Raw genomic sequence first — 10,460 nt, 5'->3', positions numbered from 1 at the left:
AAAGCCCATAAATTGGCCTTGAAATAAAAACGAAGCAAAATTGCACATTCGGATGCATCGTGGGCTAGGCGAGTGCCCAACCCAACGACACGCAGTGCATTATAGCATCGCACCCACACGAGGGCACAAGCCCATCGTGCAGGCACGAGGCATCGATCGCAGCAGCGCATAGGCTCGTCGCCCATGCCCGTTGCCTGCTACTCTCGTCACTGCTCAAAGCCTTGGCCCAGCGCCGCTGGCCTTGGCGTGTGGCGTGCCGCGAGCTTGCCCAGCTTATCGCGCACCCATTGCCTCGTCGAGTAGCATGTATCGCACACAAGGCCAGCGCCTATGCTGCCTTCGTGTGCGCGCACCCCTTTTCGTCTCGCACGAGCAGCAGCCCTTGCTTCGTGCAAGCGGCTTGCTATCAGATCTTATTAAAAAAAAATCAATTTTAATATCCGAAAAGAAATTGCACGAAAAAATTATTTTTCATATCATTGACAAAATTATTCGTTTTAGTTACGAAAAATAACGTTTTGAGTGATTTTATTCAATTCCAAACAATCCAATTTGAGAAATTAAAAAATCATGGCTAACAATTATTCAAATTTAACGTACAATTAATATCAACAAAAATTTGAATTATTGTGATAATCAAATCCAAAACTTTAAATCGTTCTAAACATTTAAAAAATAGATTTTTATCAAATTTGGTTTAGGTGATGATTAAAATTAACGAAACCAATCAAAATTTTAATCCATGAATTTTTAAATTTTCCATTTAAACATGAAATCATATTCTCCTTCTCGTCTAAATAAATTTTCAGATCTAAATAATTAACAAAATCGATTTGCGATCTAAAATTCATTAAATTAGGGGAAAATCAAATTAGGGTTTATATTTAATATTCATGGACTAAAAATTACCATAAGTCCATAATATACCCCAGAACAATAGGGAAAATTTTCAATTAATTACGAGTTGTTTAGGTCGAGTAATTAATTGAAAAAGTTTCCAAATTAAATTTGTTAATTTAATTCATTAATTAACAAAAACTCCCAAAAACTCAAATATTAGGGACTGTTTTTGCGATTCTGTTCTCATGAGTTGATCTTACAACGTCATTTTCAATCAGATTAGGGTCAGAAAAATTGAATTTCCGACATTTTATGAATTCAGAATGTTTTCTACGACTTATCCAATAATCCAGGAAAAATTCGAAAAGTTCACAAACAAATTCAGAAAAATTCGACAATAATCACAAACATAATAACATGCCAATAAGTACTTTAAATACATGTTGCTAATGATACCAATTTAGGGGTTTACAGTTAAATACATATTAACATAGCGGAATAATCCCCAAAGTCAGGAACCATGTATAAAGTACAGATCAAGCAGACTTACGTCTGTAGCGTGTTTTCCCTAGATTCAACGTATCACGAACACGAACAAGAACTCCACATGTCGTTCCTCTACTTGGTTCACTGACACGTTCAGATCCGTCTTGAGATCGATGGCTTAGAAGTCACTCAAGATATATTCTTTTTGGGAAGAACAGTTTGTAACGGGGCACAAAGAGGGTTTAGGGTTTTCTCTTTTGTTTAGGTTAAAACTGATTAGGGTTGTATGGTAAAACATGTGTGTTAGGTTATTAGAATAACCTATTAAGTAAGTGTGCCAACCGACCAAGCCAAAGCTCAGCCGGCCAGCAACACTCACACACACGGCCATGGGCCTGAACGGTAGTGGGCTATGGGTCGCGCCCTTGCCTTGCTGCGTGTAGCGCCTATGCTGTTGTGCTATATGCGCGCAAACACAACCAGCCGCATGGCCACTACCAACGCTGTTGTGTTGTTGCTGCCACGCATTCGCGCCCATGGGCCTCGAGTGCTTCGCGCACTCGGCTCGTCGGCTGCATTTCGTCTTGCGCATAAATTATCGTCCAACAATTTATTTATCGTGTTGTACGATACGATCTAACGTCGTACGATACGATTTATTCGTTTCGTGTAGCTTACGAATATACGCAATACGATATACGATTCCGATCCAACGTCATATCGTATATTTATGTTTTTCCGAACTAATTCCCGAAAAACTATTAAATGAATTTCTGATTCATTTAATTCGGTGATCTGTTACATGCCAATGGTGTGACCTTATAGGTTCAATCAAGAGTAAGTTGTGAGCCTAATATAAATTAGAACTCACTGATTGGAAGCATTGTTCCAGCCAACTGTTCTGATCACTTGATCTCACTGAATTAATTGTTCGTAATTAATCTGAACCTTGGTATTAGACTAATGCACTTTGGGTGAAGGACATATTTCCTTCAACATACATAATCTGGATGAGTGGGATCCCGGAATCCCATAAGTTGATGCATATACACTATTTCCTTGAGTTCCCCATGAAGAAAAGCATTTTTGACATCCAACTGATGAATGGACCAATGCTTGGATAAAGAGAGACTGAGAACAGTGTGGATCATAGCCGGTTCGACAATCGGACTGAAAGTTTCGCCGCAATCAATACCAACCTGTTGAGTTTTGCCATTACCTACAAGTCGGGCTTTATGCCTCTCAAAATCACCAATAGACTTCTCTTTATGAGTAAAAATCCAAATAAAACGAAGAACATTCACATTAGGTGGACGGGACACAACCTCCCACGTCTTATTTTTAATAAGAGAATCAAATTCACTAATAGACCTCTCTAAAAGTTAATTTTGTTTTACTTTTCTTAATTTTACTAAATAAGTCAAAATAAGTTAAAACAAATAGACTCTAAGCAAACATTACTTTCTATCATAAATGAATTTGGCGAAATCGATTTAAGATGTGCCAAAATCATTATTAAACCTGTTTGATCTATATTTATGGTTGACCTACTATCAAAATTAGGTGTAATGCGATTAAAGATGCAAAATATCGAATCATTTTCACTCTCCTCAAAGTAATTAAAAACAAAAATCAAAAATCAAAAGAATCTAAGTAATTTAATTGGAAGTATCATAATTATTCTTTCCTCCCTTTGAATAAATCCCCATACCACCCACGTTTCATTTCTTCAATTCCCATTTGTGAATTCTCATCATCACCATAATCATATCATCAAGAAATGGACCCCTTCGGCCACCACCACCACAACAACCACCGCCATCACGGCCGTGATGAAGAGGATTCCGACAACTACCCTCGCCCTCAATACCCCCCTTCCCAACCTCCTTTCGGTGGTGGCGTATACCCACAAAACTACCCTCCGCCAGGGCCTCCACCTTCTTACGGCAGCGAATACACTCACCCTTCACCACAAAACTACCCATATCCCTCCCAAGTCGCCGGAGTTCATCACACCTCCCATACACCCTACATGGAAGAATCCCCAAACTACCCTCCACCTCCTCCACACCCTTCTTCATTTTCCCACCAATCTTCCCATGATTATGGGTCTCATAATTCCCACATGGAATCCCCAAATTACCCTTCGTATGGTCATCAAACTTCTTACCATGACGAACCTGATCGCCATGAAAGTGGTCATGGTGGTGGTCTTGGTGGTGGGGCCCATCGTTTCAGGCCTCATATGCCTGGTTTCATTCAAGAGCATTTTAATCATTCACCAAGTAATTTGAGTAGCCTTGAATCTGATAGTTATAATGCAGGTGGTGTTGGTGGTGGGATTGATTTGGGAGATTATTTTGGGAATAAGCCAACATTTAAGATATATTCCAAAGCTGGTGGGGATACTTATTCTGTTGCTATCCGGAATCACAAGGTTGTTCTTACTCATTCGGATCCCAATGATCCTACCCAGGTTCGTCATTTTTGCTAATTTAATCTTAAATTGGTTTAGTTTTTGGTATGTTTTGAATTTGGATCATATGTTGCTGCAAATTTTTGATGGTTCAGAGATATATGATGTGTAATAGTGTACTATGTTTAACTTACTCTTGTGATTAGATGATGGAAAGTTTCATTTTTTTATTGTCACTTTTGTGTATTGTGGAGATTTGCTTTTGGGGATTTGGTTTGTACATTCATGTGCTTGAAATTGGGATTTTGACCTTGTTTTGGGAATTTTAATTGTTTGTGTTTTGTGTACATGGATTTAATTTGCTTATTTGATCTATGATCATGAAAGTACGATGATGAGGAATTTAGAATTAGAAATGATTTATGTGTAGCTATTATGGACATTGGACTAGACTCGAAATCGAATTATAGGTTATACTTTGATCCAACAAGGATTTGAATTTTGAGGTTAATTGGATTGTCATGTTCCGTTTGACTGTTTGTCTTTGAGAGAAGTTAATGTTTAATGTTCTCTGTCCATTGTGTTTTTATTCGATGTTGATTATGCTCGGTTTCTTAGGATATATGAACATTTTGATATTTAAAGTTTGATGTTGTGTGAATTGTTATTTAACAGCACTGGTTCAAGGATGAGAAGTATAGCACAAAGGTGAAGGACTCAGATGGATACCCAAGTTTTGCATTGGTGAACAGATCTACTGGACAGGCTTTGAAACATTCAGTTTCTGCTGAGCCGGTGAGTTTCTTTTTGCAGTTTGTTTTTCTATTTACTTATGTACACGATTTAGAACCTGTGGATCAAGAAATTTGCGCAAAATATAGAGTATGACAGAGTTTAACACTGTTCTTTCAATGTTTGCTCTATACTTGAAGTTGGTAGAAATTTAGTGTGTCACTAATATTCGGGTCCAATTGGCTACCTGTTTTGTGTGGAGACTGGGAAAAACAATACAGAGTAGAATTTAGAAACATCTTTGGAGAAATAGCCTGGTTGGCTTTGTAGGATGCTTGGCATGGCTGGTCGACATGAATTATAGTTTGTATCATTATTAAAAAAAGCCTTTGCTGTTCTGATTGTGATGTTTTTTTAACTTTTTCTGTTTTATGTGACAAATATAACTTGTGTGATGCAATCAAATGAAAGTTTACGATTTCCATGTTTTGTCTTAAATTTGAAAATATCTTTCTTTTATCTTGGAGACTGGAGTAAGTTTTACTTGTTACGCGTACCTAATTTCATTGCCATTATTAATTGATTCAAAGAGTCAAATATCGACATTAAAAAACATGAGATCTTAAGGAATGTGTGATTTACGTTTCCTACAATCCTGAAAAGGTCCCCTAGATGGCCAGCTGTGCAATGGGTCAATGTCGAAGTTGATTAATGCTCGAGAAGTTATGGTTAATAGTTGTGCCACACTATTTGCTGTCTTCCATGATATAATTTGTGGAGTCCTGATAACAGATTAACAGATTCCAATTCAGTGGGACAGAATAATTCGATGGTGTAATTGATCTTGGAATATGATGCCTGTATGACCCCTTCCACATCTTACCCCATATAGTTTCTAACCATTTCTTAGGTGGGGGCTTACTGTGGGCCAAACGGAGGTCCAAATCTTCTGTTTTAACGATTAGTTATTTAGGTTCCATATTACTTAGCAAACAGTATTGATGTATGCAGTTCCTGTAATTGGTTGATACGAAGGATTAAATTGATTCACACACGGAGACAAGCACTAGTGTTTCGGCTATATGTAGTTCTTGTTTTGTATGGATTTTTGCTGATTCTTATTGAACATTTTTTGTTAAAGTTGGCCTAACAAAACTTTAATCCGGTTGAATTACTGTCCAGGTGCAATTGGTCCCTTACAAGCCTGATGTTTTGGATGCATCGATCCTGTGGACGGAGAGCAAGGACTTAGGTGCTGGGTTTAGAACTATCAGGATGGTGAACAATGTTAACCTGGTTATGGATGCTTTCAATGGGGATAAGGATCATGGTGGAATTCATGAAGGCACAGTTATTGCCCTTTTCAGGCCCTGGAAAGGAGATAATCAGAATCAGCAATGGAAGCTTTACCCTCATTGTAAGTTTCTTCTTCTGCTGCTATCTATCGCGTCGTACTCTATTCAAAATGTTGTTACACTGCCTCGAACCACTCATAACCAATTAATTATATGGCTTGATTTCAACAAAATACATATTTGTAATAGTTGTGTTACTTACTACTATCCTCTATTCCTCACTTGATCAATTAATTTAAGTAAGGGTAATAGGAAATTCAATCATCAGGTGTTATTTTCTTTTTGGTAAAAGGTGATAGCTTTTTACAGATAAACTAATACCGTAATATACGGTACAATTAGTTTCTCACCGTGGGAGTATAATCACGATTTTATTGTATTCTCGAAATTGTTCTGACTGGTTGGCTCAATTACATCTGCAATAATTTAGATGAAATTGATTTACCTCTTTGTTAACTTGTTTTTCGGCCTTGTGTAAAATGCAGCTCAGGCATAGATCTGGTATATGGTGTGAACTCAAAAGCAGAAACGCGTTAGCCAAGCTCTTACAGCTTCTTAATTTTCCGTGTGCTGTACTTGGTACAATAATTTATGCTTCTGTACAAACTGATGATGGTGCTGATAGCTTGTTGTATTTCTTGTAAGGTTTGTGGATTGATAAAACTATAATACACTGTGGACTTGTTTTTGATAGTTAAAAAAAGAATACATCTTTTTTTTTTGTTAAATAAAGATGCGATATAATTCCTGTTTTGTTTGGTGTTTGTACGAGTTGTTGCATTGGTTCGTTTGGTAGTTAGGTAGCTCAACATTTTGTCTGCACAACTGCACCGCGCCTAGTTCTTATTTTAGGTGTTGCTTTTAAATAAACATTGGGCCGATCGTTTGATCTTATGTCTGGTGTTATTATTTCTTTATCGCGCCCTATTTACCCGTAAATTTTTGGATGTACCCGTGTACAGCCAGAGCTGGTTATACCCCATCCAAAACGATGTCGTTTTGTGTTGTTTAAAATGAACATTAATATACTGGTATAAAAATGAACATTTACTATTTTGGAAATGAACATTTATTTATTTATTTGGAAATGAACATTTACTATTTTGGAAATGAACCATTTATTTATTTGGAAATGAACATTTATTTACTCTTTCAAAGATGAACATTTATCTAATTATTTGGAAATCCTCATTTGTTCAACCAATTTAGAAATGAATATTATTGATTGTGAAATGAGTATTTACTAATTTTCAAATGAACATAGTTAATGTATTACTATGTTATTACATTGAGCATTATATTTACATATAAGGTGCAATGAAATCATGTCAAACAACATATTTTACCAAAAAAATGAACATTTTAGCCATTGCCTATGTAAAATTGTAGTTGAATTACAAGATGCTGGTACAAATCATCCTCTTATTTTTCTATATCTTCAATCTTGAATCTTGTTTTTGATGTAGTTTTGAGTTCTAATACTCCTGAATGTGTCTATGAAGTGTGATTTGAACACAATATTTGACCTTCATGGTTTCAATTTCCTCATTGTTAGGCTGAAAATGAAAAAAGTAAGTAACTTGATATGATGATCACAACTAATTTAAAAATGAACATTTACTGATTTGAAAATGATGAGCATGCAAAATGTGTAAATGATAATATACAAGAATAATCAAGGTGAATTAATATATACATATATATATATATATATATATATATATATATATATATATATAATGTGTTTATACTTGATCGAACATTCAACAGCTTATAAATGTACATGCTCAAAACGAATTTTAACATGTTGAACTGTTATCATATGAATCAAGCACAATTAACATCATAATCATTTTATAAATGAACATAACAGTTCCTCAAAATGAATATACGCAATTTATACATGTATTATTTACTAAAGTCAATATGAAAATGTGTTTTTGAAAATAAAGAGAGAACTTATAAAAAAATGAACTTAAATAGTTATACATTGAACATCATACCTCTTACTTTTTCATATTTTGAACATAAAACTTTATGATAATGAACATTTTATTATCAGAAAATGAACATTTTATTATCCGAAAATGAACATTTTATTATCCGAAAATGAACATTTTATTATAGTTCCACAATTTAATCAAGTTAACCATGATAAGTTTATTCTTTATAATAAGTAGATGTGAACATCATAATCTCGGAAAATGAACATCATACTTCTTACTTTTTAATAATTTGAACATAATTTTTTTTGATAATGGAATATTTTATTCTCAAAAAATGAACATTATTAAGTTGCATTACTTAGTCAACAAACACAATTTTAATGTTAATAAATAAGAATATATATAAGCATTTGAATCCCAAACCTTTAAAATGCATGCATTGAAAATACTACGCTTATCAATAGTGTTTTGAGTGTTAAAACCTTGAAATTCACTATTCACAAGGGATTGAAAATTGAAACCTTCCCTTTAGAAGCTCTATATTGACATTTGCAAAGGTCTTGAGTTCAAACCCCCTAACTTACATATTCTTCTTCCTCTTTCCCCAAACCTTTAAACTTACAAAATTGTTCTACGAGTTGACATTATTGGAATAACGAGTTGACATTATTTTAAATAGCAGGGTATTTCAATTGTGACTATTATTAGTAACTAAGTTACATTCTACATTCGTTAAATTAATTCTTAATTACTTAATTAGGCAACATAAGTTCCCAACTTATTTTGCAAATTGATTTCAATTTCTTAGCGCGCGCGGTCCAACAACTAGTATTACAAAATGAACATAATCATGCATTCGATCCTATGAACCTCGAAAAAAAATATAGATCTAAACAATAAACAACATTTTAGATCTTTTTTGGGAAAAAAATGTTGGCAAGAAAATTGAGATGTCAACCAGATTTTATTTTAAATCATTTACATATTAACAAAATCAATTTTAAGAAAAATAAAATATTATACACAACAAAATGAACATTTTATTCTCATAATATGAACATTATAAAGTTCCATAACTTAATAAACAATTATGTATATAATCTTCATAATAAACTGATATGAACATCAGAATCTTACAAAATGAACATAACTATATATAAATATGAACATTTTGAAAAATCTGGATTTGAACATATATAAAAATTTATATAGATCCGATTTTTGAAGAAATTTTGCAAGAAAATGGAGAGAGAATATGGAGATTCAACCAAAAAATTTCTAAATCACATAAAAATTGATGTGCGCACAAATGTATAACACAAAAGGAAAAATCTATTGAGTTATCAAAGACATGCTTCTAATCAACATGTAAATTCAATAAAAAATCACAAAAATAAGGAAATTAACAGCAAAAAAAGGGAGAAAAGAAGTTTACAGCTAGTGGCAACGACTCCGTTGTCGTGAATGATAAGGGCGGCGCAAACGCAAGCGGATTTTCCGATTGACATTGTTACTTGAGAAAAAAATCATGTAAAAATGAAGAGAGATAAACTTTTGGGGAGAGAGAAATTGAGGAGAGAGAAACTTTGGGGAGAGAGAAAACAAAAATGAGAGATTTCTGGTTTTTGAAAAATTTATATGCAATTTTTTTAAAGAAAGCACATGCCTATATAGTTTTTTTATTTTCTTTGGGAGGGGGTACACCAATAGATGGCTATACCCTGGTATAGCCATTAGAGATATCTATTTACCCGGGGAAAAAAGGCTCAATATCCTAACACTTATAAAGCCTTGAACTTCTATCACTATTCATCCAATAGTGCAATTACATATACACCCCTAATTTCCTTCTTTGTTTTTCTTTTGTCTTATTCTTATCAATAGTGTAATGTCTATTTTCAACCTTCTTTTTGTCTTTGCTTTTCTATGAGATGCTCCCCTTCCATTTTCAACCTAAGCACGTTGCTAATGTTTCATGTGGAATACTACAATAACAATTTCGGAGAGCTTAATATTGCACGTGGAATGTTAAAATATCAATGAAACTTCTTGTAAACGTATTTATAATCACATATTATCAATTACGAGCAAATAGGAGTTAAATAAAATATAAAAAAACATTGGATAAGTGAAAAAAAAATATGTGTACTAATAAAAAAAAAACATAAATATAATGAAAACTTACATCATTTGAATGGAAAATAATAACTTATTAAAAAAATTCATTATATTATATATATTTTTAATTGATTCAACATATTAAATGTTAATGACCATAAATCTATTAACGTGTTTCAACATAATATATATATATATATATATATATATATATATATATATATATATATATATATATATATATATATATATATATATATATATATAACATATTTTTTAAAAATGCTAATGACAATAAGTAACATGCTTATGAAAATTAATACTCCCCCCGAACCTAAATGTTATCCCGTTTGTCATTTTACGCGGATATTAAGGAAAAAGAAACATTATAGGATTAACTATTATTAATGTAGTTTTATGGGGAATTGTTGCTTTTTGATTCCATTTTCACAAGAAAATAAAATAGTTGAACCAATAGAATTTATGAAATAAAAATGTCAACTCATTAATCCATCCAAACTTAAACTAACCAATGAGACTACAAGGTTTTTTATTGATAAACCAATA

The 10,460-nt window shown here is 33.3% G+C and overlaps 1 protein-coding gene across 1 annotated transcript; it reads left to right on the top strand.

Annotated features, from left to right (window-relative positions):
- The first annotated feature begins 2,778 nt into the window (after positions 1–2,778).
- Positions 2,779–6,582, top strand: LOC110789829 (ricin B-like lectin R40G3). The gene is made up of 4 exons (XM_021994529.2): positions 2,779–3,802; positions 4,418–4,537; positions 5,657–5,891; positions 6,315–6,582. The coding sequence occupies exons 1-4, from the start codon at positions 3,107–3,109 to the stop codon at positions 6,323–6,325; spliced, it is 1,062 nt and encodes a 353-aa protein (XP_021850221.1). The 5' UTR covers positions 2,779–3,106; the 3' UTR covers positions 6,326–6,582.
- Positions 6,583–10,460: the final 3,878 nt, after the last annotated feature.

Source organism: Spinacia oleracea, chromosome 2, assembly GCF_020520425.1.
Source record: "Spinacia oleracea cultivar Varoflay chromosome 2, BTI_SOV_V1, whole genome shotgun sequence".
NCBI classification, from domain to species: domain Eukaryota; kingdom Viridiplantae; phylum Streptophyta; class Magnoliopsida; order Caryophyllales; family Amaranthaceae; genus Spinacia; species Spinacia oleracea.
This window is presented reverse-complemented; position numbering and strand designations above follow the sequence as displayed.